Raw genomic sequence first — 18,208 nt, 5'->3', positions numbered from 1 at the left:
TATTTGAAAACCCAGTTGCGTCCGCATCAACACTCAAGAATCAAGATAAGCTGCAAAAGGGAGCTCCTTGGCTTAATTTATAGTCCATCTACTGCCCCTTATGTGTTAAAGAAACTAAATCCCAAATGCACATTTAGCTCCAGCTCCTTAGCATCACAGCTTTGGAACAATATCCTTTCTGGTTTCTACCTTTGGATGGTTGATGTATTTCTTCAAAACAGAGGGCTGTCTTTCTTGAATACAGAGGGCTGTTCTTGACTTTACTTGCTTGTCTTGTGTTGATTCTTTAGGTTTTTGTTTTAAATTTCAGGACATTTGTTTGTAATCTTGTTTCTTGGAAATTTTGGGTGTAATCTTGATTCTTGAAATAAAGTTACCGTTGGTAACTTTTAATTTAGGTTGTAAAAGGAGTTTAGTATTTAAACTAAACTCTCTCCACATTTAATACAACTTTGAAGCATTTTTTTCAGAATTGAGTTCCATTCTCACTTTGCACATCAAGTTTTGGTATCAGAGCCCTACGATAGTGGGAACTCTATGGCTAACAAGAACGTAGCACTCAAAGGGAAGGGTGTCAACCCCCAACCCGAGGATGTCGAGCCTCTAACCCCTAAGACTTCTACTACCTGATTGATGACTGTAGAAGAATCTCCAGGAGAAATGAAGATCGGCATGACAGAAATTACTCGAGCAATTGAACGGCTGTCAAGGCAAATGGAAGAGGTGCTGGCTACCCTTCCTCCACGATGACTTGGAAACAGAGGAGAAGAGAGACAGAGAAGGAATAGTGACAAGAAGGAATTGGCAGACAACCAAGACAAGAATCTGAGAGAGAATCCGATTCTTCACCGAGAAACCATGTTGCTCCAAGATTCCAAGAAGTTAACCAAGAAGATCAAGAAAGTGAGTTTACTTCTTTTGAGAGTGAAGTTTTTAGACTAAACCAACCAAGAAGACGAAATTTTCAGAGACATTATAATCAAGAACGAGAAGAGAGGCAGCAAGATTATAAAATGAAGATTGATTTGCCAACCCTCAGCGGTAAGCTAGGCCTTGAACCCTTTCTTGATTGGATCAAGAATGTTGAGAGTTTCTTTGAATACATTAATACACCTGAGAGTAAGAAGGTGAAGCTTGTAACATTTAAGTTGAAATCGGGCGCTTCTTCATGGTGGGATCAGATCCAAATGAACAGAAGATTAATTGGAAAAGGCCCAATCAAAAGATGGACACAGATGCTGAGGATGATGAAGGAAAGATTCCTTCCAGCCAACTATGAGCAAATTTTACTGGCCATCCGCCGAGAGTTTCGGATTTAATACCGATATTTTAGCAACAAAACCAATAAATCTAAGCATAGTGCTTGGTGTATTGATTTTTTTTGGAAAGGGAGTGTGTGCAAGTTGTTTATTTCAAGAATAGGTTGGATACAACCAACTGTACTCAACAATATCAGAAATGCAGACAAGGCACTCGAAGTGTAGCTGATTATGCTGAAGAATTTCATCGATTGAGTGCAAGAGCAATGATTAATGAGAGCGAAAACTACCAGATCGCTAGATTCGTTGACGGCCTTAAAGAAGACATTCAAGAGCAGATGGATCTTCACACTACCAGCAGCCATATCAATGGCGTACAAGGCTGAACTCGAGCTGGAAAGAAGGCAGAAACGTAACAGCTACAAGAAGTCGCCATGGGACAGATCCTTCAATCCAATTCAACGGAAAAGCAGTGATGTCAGTAAATCCACTCAAGGTGGGAATGCCAGCAAGCCAAAAAATGACCAGCCTTCCTAGTTGAACCAAGGGGCAAAGGCTCAAGATCTACCAACAAGAAGAGGAGGAACCAGTACTTACCAACGACCCAATCTTGGCAAGTGCTTCCGGTGTGGTCAGCAAGGACACCTGTCCAATGAGTGCCCACAAAGAAGAGCAGTAGCCTATGCTGATGGAGAGGAATCTCAACAAGAGGAGGAGGAACAAAATTCTAAAGGGGAATGTGATGAACTTGCTCCAGATGATGGGGAAAGGCTCTCTTGTGTGCTTTAAAGAATTCTACTTGCACCAAAAACTGAAGTCCACCTACAAAGACACTCCCTTATCCAAACAAGGTGCACCATAGATGGAAAAGTGTGCAATGTTATCATAGGTAGCGGTAGCAGTGAGAACGTGATCTCATGCAAAATTGTGCAAGCGTTAAATCTCAAGCTTGATCCCCACCCTCAACCCTACAAAATCAGCTGGATCAAAAAGGAAGGAGAAGCCCAAATTAATTTCACTTGCACAGTCCCACTTTCCATTGGTAATCTTTATAAGGACCAAATTGTGTGTGATGTTATTGATATGGATATTTGTCATGTCTTATTAGGCCGCCCATGGCAATATGACTTGCAAGCAATCCATAGGGGAAGGGAGAATGAAAGCCCTCGAACTCTTCCATTCAAGAAGTGTTGAAACTCAAGAAAAAAAAAACTAAGTGTCGAGATCATGTGGTTGAGATTAGGGACAAAGTGTTGTCAAATAGTGAAGGAAAAGTTCGGAGCATAGTAGATTGAAGCTAAAATTTTAACTAAGTATGTAAACTATGCTATGAACTCACAGCATAGTAAAAAAATGAAGAAATTTGACTAAGTGTTCAAACCATGCTGTGAACTTTAAGAAATTCCAAGGCATGAGTTGGCCTAGGTAAGTGAAGAGTTGGCTAAGTGTTAGTAGAGGGATTCAACTTGTAGCATAGTTAAAGTCATAGCATAGTTAAGTAGGAGAAGTCAAAGCATAGTCAAAATCATAACATAGTTAAGTAGAAGTCATAGCATAGTTAAAGTCATAGCATAATTAAGTAGGAGAAGTCATAGCATAGTTGGGTAAGGAACTCATAGCATAGTTGAGAAAGTTCAACTCATAGCATAAACTTGTAGCATAGTTAAGTAAATTCAACTCATAGCATAGTTGAGAAAAACCCCGGAGGCACCTTGTGGACGCATGGAGGGTGACTTGGATGCATATCAATAATCCTAGTTGGACAACTTGAACGCATGCGAAGGGAAAAAAGTTACCTTGAACGCAAAGAAGACATCTTGGAAGCTATGCTATGAGATTAGGGAACTATGCTATGAGAATAAGGAACCATGCTATGAGCATGAAGAGCTATGCTACGAGCATAACAAACCATGCTATGAGCATGGGGAGCTATGCTATACGAATAAGGAATCATGCTATAAGCATGAGGAGCTATGCTAAGCAAATAAAGAACCATGCCATGAGCATGAGGAGCCATGCTATGAGTGAGCTATGCTATGAGCATGAGGATTAGGTGCCTAATTTTGGTTAAGTCATCTTATGTTGAACACATTGTAGGAGGTGATGGAGACATTGGACGCATACTAGGGTGGACATGGACTTTACTTGGGTGCATACTAGGAAAATTTGGATGCATAGAAGAATTATCTTGGGATGTCTAGGGTTAAGTGAACATATAGGGGAAGGATGGTTAAGTATTGAAAAACCATACGTTGAACTATGCACATCCAAGTAAAGAAACTAGGGTTTGACGCATAGTCCTTGGAAGGTGGACGCATGGGGCAGTCTAGGGTAAGAATTTGGCTAAGTGTTGGGCAACAAATGACACAACAAGTGATGAATCCCTAGGAAATTGGAAGCTGGACAAATAGGAGGAGAGCATAGTTAGCCTATGTAAACACTTAGGATATAATCAAGGGAAGAAACTATGCTACGAGAAGGAAGCTTGAACCAAGAATGGAGAGTTGGAGGGAGTTGAACGCATGGGAGAAGAAACCATGTGCCCAAAGTGACTTAGAGAGGAAGAACCATGCGTTGACTTGGTTTACTTGGGGAGCAAGGTACGTGGCTCAACCAAATGAAGTCTTGGATAACTTAAGTAGGAGGTGGACGCTTAGGAGGCAAAGTTGAGCATGCAAAACGTTGAATGGCCACTTCAAAAGAAGGTATGTGTTGGACATTGTTAGGAGAAGACACATCATGCTTGCATGCAAGTAGGTGGTGGCAAGGAATGTGGGTTAGCGACACATGAAGAAGACACTTAGATTTTAAGCAAGGTGGAGATGTCATGCATTGAAAGTAGGAGAGAATGACAAGGATGGTTTGCTAAGGCCTATAAATACCTCGAGGGAGTCTCATTTCACCTCATAACTCAAAGTTCTCTCGAAAAAGACTCAGAAAGGGAGTGTTGGAGGAAGAATTAGGGTTTGAGAAGTGGCTTATGCGTTGAGCTAGTGTACCATGCATTGAGCTGGTGTACCATGCGTTGAGCTAAGGCTATCTATGCATTGAGAAGAAGTTGCCCTGCGTCCACAACTATTTTTGCCAATCCAAAGGTTTAGTTTGGGTCTTTTAAGGTTGGTAAGTTAGGTTTAGGGTTAAGATAAAATTCTAAGATTATTTTTAACCCTAAACACGGGATTCAAAGTTGATTGTTGGATTAATACAGGCTCAAAATTCAAGAGGAAATAGAAAACCAGGGACTTGGAAAACCCTTACCAATGAACTGTGAGTGGTTTATTTTCAATGCTTTGGTTAAATCTTGTTGAAAATAGAGGGCCTTCACATTTTAGCCCTAAGGGCATTTTAGTAATTTCTCTTTGCCCTTGTCTGTATTAGGATTTCCTACGAGTCTATTTATATATGTGCTCTCTCTTGTATGTGATACAGAAAAATAATAAAAAGTATTCTAGCATCATGGTTTTTTCTCCTTGTTCTAGGGTTTTCCACGTAAACGTTGTGTGATCTTCTCCTTTTATTTTCATCATGGTATCAGAGCATGACGATGAAACCCTAGCCGTCATTGACGAGAATCAACCAGTGGAATCACATTTTCCACCAGCCGACAACACCACTTCTATAGGAATTAGTGGCGCCACCGACGCCGACATAGTCGTCGCTGTGCAGGCTACCGTAGAACAGTATTTCCAGACGGCTCTTCCACATCTCCTCAAGCCGGCACAACTCTCTGCTACAACTGTGACCGATCCTGCCACAGCCGACTAGCCGAATGGAGCCAACCACACATTCCCGTCCGGTCCAAGCAGCCACCAAACGCGATCAACCACCTAGCCGAACGCCTTCGACCACCAAGCCGCCGCCAGTCTCGACCGGATCCATGCCACAGCTGCCTTCGACCGCCACGCCGCAACTAGCTTCGACCAACTCCACGCCACAGCCGATCGCTCATGGGCTCCCGTGTCGAGCAGCCCCTCAGCCACGCCGAGCAGTAGCGCCACGCCTGGCATTCTGGTTCCGACGGCCTTGAGCAGCGGCACCAGCAGCAACCGGCAAAGTGTTTTTGAGCTTGGAGAGTCCTCTTCTCCTTACCTTAGACAGCAACATGTCCGGTCTGCCACCACCAACTGTATGCAACCTATTCCAAGGAGTCGAGGTACTATAGGTCCCATGAGTTTATCCCCAATAGAGGTCCAACAACAGTTCGCCCATCTTCAACAACAGATAGCAGCTCTTGGGGCGGTTCTTGGGACAACCATAAACACTCAGTGAATACCGATCCACTCAAATCTCTCTTCCAACCTACCAATGTATTCAGAGAATCCGGTAACTTCTTTCCCTACTTTACCCACAACAAATTTCTTGTCTGGATCAATGGGAAATTCTACAAGATTTATTACTGGGGAGAAGTTGAATGGCCAGAACTATTTCTCATGGTCTCAATCTATCAAGATGGCCTTGAGGGACATCATAAATTTGGGTATTTACCGGGTGAGATATCGAAACCTAGACCTGGTGATCCTCAAGAACGCATCTGGAAAGGAGAGGACTCGTTGTTTCGATCAGTGTTAGTGAATAGCATGGAACCACAGATAGGCAAACCCTTATTTTATGCTGCAACCGCTCAGGATATCTGGGATGCAGTTCAAAGGTTATACTCAAAGAGACAGAACGCATCTCGGTTGTATACGTTACGTAAATAGGTCCATGAATGCAAACAAGGAACGATGGACGTGACGTCCTATTTTAACAAGTTGTCTCTACTCTGGCAGGAGATGGACCTGTGTCGTGAGGTTGTCTGGGACTGTCCTTGTGGTGGAGTACAGCATTTCAGGATTGAGGAAACCTATTGGGTGTAATTCGGTACAGTGCGTAGTCGGATATTGGGATAGCGACCAATACCCTCCCTCATGAAAGTTTGCTCAGAGATTCGTCTCGAAGAAGACAGATCAAGTGTCATGAATAACCTCATTAATTCTTCAACAGATTCCGCTGCGTTTAATGCAAAGTCATCTAGACCTGATAGTGATAAGCAGAATAATAGACCTCCTCCAGCCTGTGAACACTGCAAGAAGCCTTGGCATACTAAGGATCAATGTTGGAAGTTGCATGGTCGTCCACCGAATAGTAAACGGCGTCAGTCACACAATAAGTCAAATTCTGGACGGATGCTTGTGAGTGATTCAACAAATGGTAATTCCTAGTCTTGACCTCGATGAATACTCAGAATGATTCTGGTACTATCAGGGTCAGTGTTATTGCCCAATCAGGTACGGTTCAGCCCTTCGGTCTTATTAGTATTAATGGTAAAATGTTGTGGATTCTTGATTCGGGAGCTACGGATCATTTGACCAGATCATTTGACCGGCTCATTAGATCAGTTTATTTCATATTGTCCAAGTGTTGGTAATGAAAAAATTAGGATCGCAGATAGGTCCTTCGCTCCTGTTGCAGGAAATGGTCATCTCTCCCCATTTGAGGGTTTAACCTTATAAGATGTGTTACATGTCCCGAGAATATCTTACAACTTATTGTCTATCAGTAAAATTACGAAAGATTTGACTATCAAGTTGTTTTCTGACCTGATACTCTTTTATTTCAGGACTTGTTTGTTGGAATCAAAAACCTGTTACGAATGTGGTCAAAAAGACCACCTTCAGAAAAACTATGGTTATTTCCAACGAAAAGCTAAAGCTAAACAGGTATCTAGAACCCGACAGTTACAAATGGATGCATTTTTGGGTAGTAGTTACGACAAGTTCCAGGTTGAGGAAAGGCCTGGTGGAAGTATGGAAAGGATGCATACAGCAGAAAACTCTTAGTCATTTGGAGGATACCGTTAAACTGTTCAATGATGATGCTCTTTATAAAATAAATACCAGAGATAATAGGAAAATTTCATACGAAGAAGATACTAAAACTTACGAAAAAATTTGTTTCTTTTGTCTACAGCAAGGACATTACCTGGAAGAGTGTCCTTGGAAATCAGAAAAAGAATTGGAATTAATCGTAAAAGAAAAGGAAGAGGACTAGAAGTTGGCAAGAAATGGGAATTAGTAGAAAAAAAAAAACTAAGAATAATCTCTAATGTAAATTACTTGAGAAACTTGCCTTATAAATAAATAACAAAGATTTGTAAAAGATTGTTTGTTGGATGATGAAATTATAGTACTTGACCCAGTATCTTGATTACTTGTAGAATCATGCTTAGAAGCGGTAGATGGAGGAATCAATCCAACACCTGCAGGTCAGGTGAAAGAAGTGAAGGTGAATCGAGTTATCCTCAAGAACAAGTTATGACGGAAGAACAATCCTAGGACAGATTTGCTCCGACTAACCGAGAGTCTAGGAACAATACAGTTAGACCCTAAGAAAAAATTTGGAATCGAACGACTCGTCATTAGGAGCAACTACTTTTGAAGGAACTACAGATCCAACCGATGCTGAAGCCTAGATCAACCAAAATTTTAAGGTAATGAGATGTCCGAAAGACCTAAAGGTAATTCTGGCGACTTTCCTATCGCAAAGAAGAGCAGAGGATTGGTGGAAAGTGTGGAAAGTAGGAGAAGAGAAGGGAATGAATTAACTTGGAAAGAATTTCGAGAAGCTTTTTATGAGAAATTCTATCCACAATCATTCTGTGATGCAAAACGGAATGCATTCCTACAACTCGTACAAGGGAACATAACGGTTACAAAATATGAACAAAAATACACCGAACTTTCAAGATATGCCCTAAACATTATTGAGGACGAGGTCGAGCATTGCAAGAGGTTTGAGGCTGGATTAAGACAAGATCTGAACCCTTACGACAGCTAGTGTCGCATAGGAGGAATTTTTGAAATTGGTAGAAGTAGCTATGAGAGTAGAAATGAGTTTGATAACTGAAGGACAAAGGAAGGAAGCTAGTGTCTATTTGAATGATTAGTTATGTCATTCGGTCTCTCCAACGGAGCTAGCACCTTCATGAGACTCATGACACAAGTTCTAAATCCTTTCCTTAACAAGTGTCTAGTTGTATACTTTGATGATATCCTTGTATGTAGAAAAACCTTTGAAGAACATATGTCCCATTTACATACCTTATTTAAAACTCTAGCGGACAACCAATTATATATCAACATTAAAAAATGTTCTTTTTTAGTTGAGAAAATTCAACACAAGTCTCAAGTTTAGCACAACGAGTCATCCCCAAACCAATGGACAAACGGAAGCCACTAATTGGACCCTTGGTAATCTTATTCATTACATTGGAGGGGAAAAACCCAAGCAATGGGATCTCATTTTGGCCCAAGCAGAATTTGCATCAACCACATGAAGAATCGCTCAACAGGGAAGCCACCATTTGAACTAGTATATACTAAACTCCCTAGATTAAATGTGGGCCTTACTACCCTACCGTCTTCTATTGATCTTAGCATGGAAGTTGAAGCTATGGCTGAACAAGTTGCTGATTTACATAAAGAAGTAACAGAACACTTGGAAAAGATGAATGTTAAATACAAGACAGCAGCTGACAAGCATAGAAGACCTAAAGAATTCAAGGAAGGAGACTTAGTAATGATCCATCTTCAAAAGAGCCGGTTCCTTGTTGGCACTTACAACAAATTTCAACCGAGGAAGCTAGGTCCATTTCAAATCCTAAAGAAATATGGGGATAATGCTTACAAAATTGAGCTGCCAGGAGATCTTCATATTAGCCCTATCTTCAATGTGGCTGATTTAACCGAGTACTTCCCACCGAATCATCTCAAACTTACAGCCTAAACTCAAGGACGAGTTTCATTTTACTTACACGGGGGCAATTTGATGTATTTCTTGAAAACAGAGGGCTGTATTTCTTGAAAACAAAGGGCTGTTTCTTGAAAAAAGAGGGCTGTTCTTGACTTTTCTTGCTTGTCTTGTGTTCATTATTTATGTTTTTGTTTTAAATTTCAGGATATTTGTTTGTAATCTTGTTTCTTGGAAATCTTGGGTGTAATCATGATTCTTGAAATAAAGTTACCGTTGGTAACTTTTAGTTTAGGTTGTAAAAAGGAGTTTAGTATTTAAACTAAACTCTCTCCACATTTAATACAATTTTGAAGCATTTTTTTCAGAATTGAGTTCCATTCTCACTTTGCACATCAATGGTTTTCTGTCATACCTAGGGATATCTCCACCTTCATGCCAAACATCATTGTGGGTCACCTTTCAAGAAGTCTAAGAAGACTCTTTGACAAAATATCACTCGAGCTTTTATGTAGAATCTTTGGAAAGAGAGAAATGAACGGATCTTTTCTGACAAGCAACATAAGTTCAACAATTTCTTTGAATACACTATCTTTTTAGCTATGTCATTGAGTAAATTAACTACTCGCTTCTGTAATTACAGTCTTTCCTCCCTCATTTCTCATTGGAAAAGTTTCTTGTAATTATCTCATCGATGGGTTCTCTTTTTTTTAACCATTTCACCTTATGAATAAAATGTTTATGTTTAGGGTTTGATGAGCATTCATATTTTCAATTTCTTGTCCCATCCTCTTTAGTAATTTTTCTCCTTAATGAAATTATATTGTCTGCTATAATAAGAAGAAATCTACTTATACTGTATTACCCCAAAAAATTGTACTAAATAGATAATACTATATAGTAGAAAGATTTGAAATAATATAGAAAGTAACTCGGCACTTGCAAAATACTAGAGTTAACAAAAATGAACGTTTCCATGTTAAGTGTTTCAAGAGATGAAACTAAATGATCATGGATGGGTCCAATATGGTAATAGTTACTCACCTGTGATAGAAATTCAAGTAGATCGATCTCACAATACCCTACAAGGTTGTTTCGGGATATTCTATTAGTCTGCAACATAAAAAGATAGTTAGCGATATTAGATTACACGATTCCATGGAAGGAATCTAAATGAATGCCTGCAAAAGTACATGCTCACATATGTGTGTATTCTTGATCAAAGGAAATAAAAATAAGAATAAAAATTTAATTCTCAAAATTCTTAATAGCACTCAAAGCCATACGTGATGTTGCTGCTACTACATTACATTGTGCAATACTGTAATGTTACTTTCATTGGATATTCTATTAAAAAGTAGCATTCTTTTTAATATTGGACATTACTGCCCCTCTCCTAGTGGTTACAAAGTTATACCCTTCAGATAAAATTATAAAAGCTGGAGAATTTGAAAAACTTGCAAAAGTTTAATTCAGTTTCAAGTCTAGTTTTCTTTCCCCAAATTTTGTTTCTTTCACCCGTTAAAGTAAGCATTAATTTAATTGACATAATTAATTTTTAATAAAATTTATTCAAAATTTTTTATAATCATAAAATTATATTAAATTAAGATATATGATATGCTAAACTAATATTTAAATATCATTAAGTTCTTTCAAGGACTATATTATTTTTGAATTGATAATTAATTCATTTTTCTGTTTATATTGCAGTATTAAGTAAAACTGAAGTTTCAGAAACTTAAAGCTTAGAAACCTTTTCTTTTCTGGTAAATCCTAAACAAACCGTAAACAAAGTTAAAACCATTCAACCTTAAAAATTATTACTACCTCAAAAACAGAGATTCTCGCAATATGAGGTCCATCTTTTTCCAAGAGAAGCTTCTTTTCCTGAGAAAAAAATGTTGTATTTAAACAAAGCTTCATATGTCAGGTGATTCAGATATTATATACCTACGTATTAAATGTGACCTAACAGTTCTAAACTGAAGGATAAGCATAAAAAATCATTCATATTTGATTGGTTCATTACGTTAGCATAAATCCTTACTTCAGATTAATTAATGATATAAAATAGAGTTTCTTTTATTTTCTTTCTTTTAAGGAAACAAAAATCTTCATGGATTGTTTTTTAAAACAAATCTTCATGGATGAAATGAAAAATTACATAAGAGTAGCAGCAAATATAGAACAAAACACAATTACATGATTCAAAAAACACACAATTCATAAAACAAAAACTACACTAGAACTCTGTTCCAAAAAAATAAAATAAAACTGTCTGCTTGCATGTTTGAAAATTCTAAAAGAACTTTAACGACTGAAAGCTAATAGGGAGAAAACGGCACCAACTGAAGGAGGAACACAAGGCAACTGCAGCAAAACAGAAACTTTGACGACACAAGAAACCGAATAGTGAATACCAAACCATGAGGACACAAAAGCTTCAGAACGTAAAGTTTTCAAAGCTTCCAAGTTCCAATTTCTAAACATCAAGAAACTTTTAAACTTTTAAGAAACTGTAGCCTTCTTCCCGACTTCCAAAACAGCATTTCATCAAAATCTGGGATCGTTAAGTTATTCATAACTTTGATTTGACAAATGACAAGTCATTCAATCAGCAACAAAATAAGGATTGACCATCAGGACTTGAGAATTCAGCGACAACAAACAACAGCAAACCAACAAAAACTAGCTCTGGTTCAGTAAGGAACCTAAAAGCACTTTAGATTTCAAAACAAAAAGGTAACTTTCCTCATGAGATGAGGAAAAGAAAACCATCCTTCAAAACAGTAGCTTCAGAAATAAAACAGTAACTTCCTTCATTTTGGCAGGTTGGGGTGATAAAGGGCGGTTTTTGTGATATGCTGTGGTATGTACTATTTTGTGGGGGGTTTAAGGTGAGAGAAACAACCAAATCTTAAGAGGGTGCAGGAGTTCTTCTGGCAATGTTTGGTTCCTTTGTTAGATTCTTTGCTTTTCTTTGGACCTCTGTTTCTCGACTCTTTTGCAACTACTCGTTTAGTTTTATTTCTCTTGATTGAAGCCCCTTCTTGTAGTCTCGCTCCTTTTTGTGAGCTTTTCCTTTTCGTTTTCTTGTGTATTCTTTCATTTTTTATTCTCAGTGAAAGTCGAGTTTTTTCATTAAAAAGAAGAAGAGAAGGAATATAAGTGGCGCAAAAATCCTCTAACTATAAGAAAGTAAAACAATCATAGATTATGATATAATCAAAGAAAAACGATAAATGTGAAACTTAAATAAGATTTGTAGATGCTCAAGAAGTGACAGGGAAAGCATTTTAAATACAAAAGCAAATAAAATTTTCAATTTAGTTGGATGCAACGCAAGTAAGGAAACTCAATTTGCTGCAAAACAATAGAGGTCCGAGTACTCACAGAGTTCCATGCTGGTTCTTTAGTGCTGCAGAACCAATGAAGCCCAATCAACAAACTCAACATTATATATTTACGTATATGTATATGGAAGGGTATTTGAAGCAGCAGAGTCAAGATTACTCAATAATACAAAAAATAAATTGAATAAAATTTTACGACCATGTCATAGATATCATTTGGATAAGGGATTCCATGGTACATTTCTATGATATAGAAAACATTCAAAGAAAGGTGAAGCCACCATCCTCCAATTTTACCTAGGGCTCCTAGAAAATGGTGGTCAAAATTGAAAATGTCTCAAATGATAAAATCAAATTGGCCAGTCCAGACAAGAAAGTAAAAGTTTGTAGGCAATTGAAAATGACAGAAACTCCAAAGTCAAAACTTGTGAATTTAAGTTTACAATCATAGGTAAATTTTACAAGACTACTAGTACAGTTAAATTTATACCTCTTTTTATTCCTGTAGTCCTGAAATCTGATTAAAAAAAATCTACAATTCCTACGTTCAAATTCAAACGAATCCCATGAAAATAACCAGCCTCCAGAATAACGATTTCGCTTCTTTCTTAAACTTTGTGATTCTCATCAGATAAGTTTTCTGTATTAAGTGAACTGTTCATCAATCAGAAAATTTGCAACTTTGTCAACACTCTCCTGGATAAGAAACCATGTAATTGAATGAAAGATTTTCCTCTTTTCTCTAAATCTAACGACTAAAAGCACTTTTCTGCTCTAGCATTCAATTCAATGGTTAATAGACATTTAAACAGCTATAAAAGTTAGAAAACGCAACTGTATCTCTTAAGTTGTAGATATTGCTATTACTGTTTCCAGTTTCCCACCATGTGTCAATATTTGGGGAGAAAGCAAAGGTTTGTGTGGTAACTGTAGTATTTCAATACCCATAGTCGTAATTTCCCCAAATGAAACTTTCCAGAACAGTAAACCAACCTTTGCTTTTTCCCTTTATACCCTAAAAAATTCCCTTCTCTCAGATGGAACAACATTTTCCAACTACAAGATTCCCATATTACCTAATTAATAACAATAAAACGGTACTTCATTTCAGCTATAGTAGGTAGCAGAACAAGGTAACTTTACAGCAGGCAATCGAGAAAAAGCTATGCAGTCAAGGAATATACGTGCGCGTGTGTTACTTGCTTTTCGTCAAGAATCAGGTAGGTTAAAGATAAGCAGAGCACTGCCAAAAGTTTAACCAAACACATTCTCAAAAGAACAGAGACAAGAAAAAGGAGACTAAGTCACCACAACTTGGTCAAAGAATCATTCACTTAACTGATCAGAGATTCCCGTCCGAAAAGTCTGCTCTCCAAAAGAAACACAAGCGAGCCACTTGTCCTTGAAATTCATTCGCGCCTGAAAACAAACATTATAGCAAAACACATCAAACAGAGAGACAAATCAAAGCAACAAAGCGTTAAGGTAGAGTCAAAGAATTACACGAATAAGAGTTAGAATAGCGATTCCAGCGAAATCCTCCACAGAGCCAAGTTTGGTATGAGAATGAAAACCTCGGCCATTGGTGGTGCCTTTACGGCGCCTACGAAGAAAGCGACGAAGATGCACACGATCCTTGAATCGAGCAATACGCGATTCTTCAGCATCAGGATCGGAAGAAGAGGAAGAGGAAGAAGAATCGATCTTGGAATTGCCATTCCCCATTATTGGCTCTGCTCTTGGGAGCTTCGATTTTCAGGTACTGGAGTGCGCTGTGGAATATGGGAAAAGGCGTAGCCAGAGAAGTTCATAACGACGATTTGACTTTGTTGGGCTTTTTGGGGTATTTGTCTGTATTTGTTCAATGATTTGATTATTTTGAAGGTGAATTGGAAGAATGTCAGTCAATTCAACTTTTCCTTTTTTGTCTGCCTTATTATACTGTGTATCGTGCTCTGCTTGCTGGCGGCTATTTCTATAAAGCATCCAATCTTTTTTCTATTACTTTTCTTTTTTGTTTGGACCTTTTCATTGCTTTTGTCTTTTATTATTCATTGGTGGAACCATATTAACAGGCTCCTTGGACCTTATCTGCATTCTCGAATCTCGATACCTGGCGAGTGGCAACCCTTACTCAAAGTCGAATATGATTTGTAGTTCCTTTCATAACATTCTCATTTTTTTTTCTGTTCCTATTTTTCATTTTTATTCTTTTTAAGAATTTGACTTGATAATCGTTATCATTTCTTCTTTCTTCAAAATACAAACTCCTATTCTATTTTTATTTTATTTTATTTATTTCCATTTTGAATAAAAAAAATTGGGCTGGGCTCATTGGTAGGTGGACGTGATTCAATTCCCAACTAAGGCATTATTTTTATTTTTAATTTCTTTTCTTTCTATATTATTTTTGCTATATTTCTTTCCTTAATATTTATAGAATAATTTAGTTTTGAATTTTAAATTTTTCAATATTTAGATTTATTTGTTATTTTGATTTTCAAATGTCAAATTTTCAATATATATATATTTAAATATTTTTTAATTTTAAATTTTGAATTCTATATGTTTATATATTATTTTAAATTTAAATTTATTATTTTTAGCACATTCAAAACCGGTACAATGTATTAATTTTATTTATTAAGATATTCATTTAGGTTCACTTTAATATTTTACAACCACAACATTTACATAATAATATAATTAATTTGGATTTAAGTCAACAACATTTAACACAAATGACTTAGGTGAAAAATAATATCGCAAATCAAATTTTAGTAAAGATTGTTTTTAAATATAGGAAATTGAGTCAACTTATTTACAAATATAGCAACATGTCATTGTCTATCAGTGTGATACTGTACACTAATAGATATCTATCATACTATACACTAATAGATATCTATCAGTGTTAGTCTGACCTAGAAAGATGTCTATTAGTATCTATCATTGATAGGCAGTTACATTTTGCTATATTTGAAAATATTTTCAACATTTTTGTCATTTAAAACAATCACCCTTTTAGCAACATATGAATGATAAAAACAATTGTATTATAGTTATTAGTTTTCACTAGAAGAAATTCGGGCTTCAATGTCGGTTGAAAATAGTATTATCGGATGTATTATGTCGGTTGAAAAAAACGGATCTTCAATGTCGGTTTTAAACCGACATAGGCCTCCCATTATTTTTTTTTTAATTTTATCAAAATTTTCATTTCCCTCTCGTGCATTGTGCCCTAAATTTCATCTCTCAGCTCTCTCACTTTACCAAAAGTACTAAAACTCAAACCCTCGATCGGCGTTTGCCTACCCAAACAAACTCTCTCCTCTCTCGGTAGCTGCTGGTCGGTCGTTTGCCTTCAGGTGGGGTTATCTTCATTGGGCGGTCTCACCTTCACTCGTTCAATATAAAACCAGTGCGATTCTCTCTCTCTCGTTCGGTCATCCGACGGTCTCACCTTCGCTCGCTCAGTCACATGCCTTGCTAGAATCGGAAACGAGCTCGTCATCCAAGCTTCTCCATCGCAGGTATTCCATATTCTCCATTTTCTCCATAGTTCTTTCCATTTTTCCTCCGAACCTGCCTCCTTAGATCAGGTATTCCATATTCTCCCTTTTCTCCATTGTTTGATAAAGGTATCGATTTACTAGATGGAATGTAGTTGGAGTTCAAGGTGTGTCATGTGGTAGAATTATAACAGCTTTATACCAGCTGATAATTTAGGATAATGGTCTTCACACTTGCACAAATTGTGAGAATTTGTATCAGCTCTGTACCAACTGCCTAATTTTCCTCCCCTCTTCTGGCTTCTAAAAAAATAAAATAACAAAACAAAAACTGCAACTTTGAATAGAAGATAACAGTGTTTTCTTCTAGTTTTATACTGCTGGTTTAGCTGAAATAAGCATTCTGCTTTTTGCTTACCTAATTTCTGGTTTAGCTGAAATAAATAAGCATTCTGTCAAATTTATATTGCTGTTTTTTACATTTAGGCTGTTGATTTTCAGCTTTTTGCTTGGTAAATTCCACTTTTAGTTTGTATTTCACAAATCTAGAAATCTGCAGCATAATAGTGACTGAGGATTTTATAGTGGATTTCATGTCCTTTTGTTCATAGGCTCTTCTTTTATTGCATTCACATCCTTTTGTTCTTCATTTTTAATTGTAGCCACCTTGTAGCATTATTTTTCACTGGAATGGAGAGGTGAGAGCAAGAAAGTAGACTATCATCCTGATTAGAACAATTTTATTGTAACATCTTGTGAGATCTCATGTCTTGTTTTCTACATTTTTCTTGTAAACTCTAATTTATACGTCGTGGTTAATGGTTCATGCTTGTCATCTCCATATGTTACCGTTTAGAGTTCTTACCTCCCATTGGCTTTAGCTTAGAATTCACTGCCAGTTTTTGTGTGGTGTTGAGTGAAGTTTTTCATTTGTTAGGTTCAAGTTTGACGTGTAAGGCTAAATTTTGATTCTTGGGGATTTGGAAGGAAGATAGGAAGATTGCATTGGACGTGTTTTAAGAAGGTTGACGAGTGGAGAAGGTGCACCCAACACAAAAAGGACTTCATAACAACATTAATAACAAGGACAAGGTAATATTTATAAGATGTTTATCTTAAAAGTCTAGTTGTTCTAAATTTGTTGAAGTTGCATATTTTACAATCATAATTTTATGCTTTTAAATTTTCCCTTGTTATTGTTTTTCTTTCTTTTTTTTTTTTTTTTTTTTTTTTTTTTGTAGATTAAGTTGCATATTTTACAATCATGGATAGATGAAAATGAATAGAATGTCAGCTGAGTATGGTTTAGGGGTCAAGATGTTTATTAAAAATGGTCTACAACATTCAAATATACCGAATGTCATGAGTTGTCCATGTTTGAAGTGTGTGAATGCAAAGACTCTAAATGTGAACAAAATAACAGATCACTTATTTTTTAATTGTATAGATCAAAGTTATCAGATATGGATTTTTCATTGTGAATCATTACCAATTAAGAGAAACAATGAAAATATGTCTACTAGTGAAAGAGACGAAGTTGATAAGGATGATGTGCTGTTGATGACATAATTGGAATGTTTGAGGCTGCATACAATAACTATTTTAGTTAAAAATCCAATAATTTTGAAGAATTATTAGATGATGTGAAGAAACCATTGTACCCAAATTATAAAACTTTTTCCAAAATATCTACATTGATAAAGTAAAATAATTTGAAAGCTAAATTTGGATGGAGCGATAAGAGTTTCACTGAGTTGTTGGAATTAATTCATGACATATTACCTAGTCCTAATGAAATTCCAACTTCTACTTATGAAGCAAAAAAGATGTTGGGTACTCCTGGAATGAAGTACGAGAAGATTCATGCATGTAGAAATGATTGTTGCTTGTTTAGAAATGAACTCTCTAATGCAAATGTATGCCCCATTTGTGGTACGTCAAGATGGAAGCTTCAAAAAAATTTAAAGGAAAGGGCTAAGAATATCCCAGCAAAAGTCATGTGGTATTTCCCCCCAATTCCAAGATTTGAAAGAATGTTTCGAAGAAAAGGAACAACAAGTTTATTGACGTGACATGCTAAAAAAAAAGAAACAGATGGTTTATTAAAACATCCCAAAGATGCCCTATCGTGGAAAAAAAATAGACAATTTGTGGCCAGAGTTTGGGTAAGAACCTAGAAATCTTCGTCTTACTCTTTCGACAGATGGGGTAAATCCACATAGAGATCGTAGTAGTAGATATAGTTGTTGGCCAGTGATGTTAGTGACGTACCATCTACCTTTATGGTTGTGCATGAAGCGAAATTTTTTTTATGTTGACTGCACTAATATCTAGTTCTAAATAACCGAGAAAT

At 36.9% G+C, this 18,208-nt stretch overlaps 1 protein-coding gene across 1 annotated transcript in view; it reads right to left on the bottom strand.

Moving 5' to 3' along the window:
• Positions 1 to 14,322, bottom strand: part of LOC120078723 (phosphatidylserine decarboxylase proenzyme 2-like) — a 36,507-nt gene extending 22,185 nt beyond the window's left edge. Inside the window, exons 1-5 of the mRNA XM_039033028.2 lie at positions 13,847 to 14,322; positions 13,683 to 13,762; positions 12,384 to 12,408; positions 10,818 to 10,877; positions 10,032 to 10,100 (exon numbers count right to left, since the gene is read on the bottom strand). Of these exons, the coding sequence (XP_038888956.1) occupies positions 10,032 to 10,100; positions 10,818 to 10,877; positions 12,384 to 12,408; positions 13,683 to 13,762; positions 13,847 to 14,068 (456 nt within the window). The 5' untranslated portion in view covers positions 14,069 to 14,322. The remainder of the gene's footprint in view (positions 1 to 10,031; positions 10,101 to 10,817; positions 10,878 to 12,383; positions 12,409 to 13,682; positions 13,763 to 13,846) is intronic.
• Between the last annotated feature and the right edge of the window lie 3,886 nt (positions 14,323 to 18,208).

This window comes from Benincasa hispida, chromosome 5 (genome assembly GCF_027475165.1).
Source record: "Benincasa hispida cultivar pf3 chromosome 5, pf3_genome.v1.1, whole genome shotgun sequence".
NCBI lineage: Eukaryota > Viridiplantae > Streptophyta > Magnoliopsida > Cucurbitales > Cucurbitaceae > Benincasa > Benincasa hispida.
The sequence above is the reverse complement of the archived record's forward strand: the minus strand, read 5'-3'. Positions and strand labels throughout refer to the sequence as shown.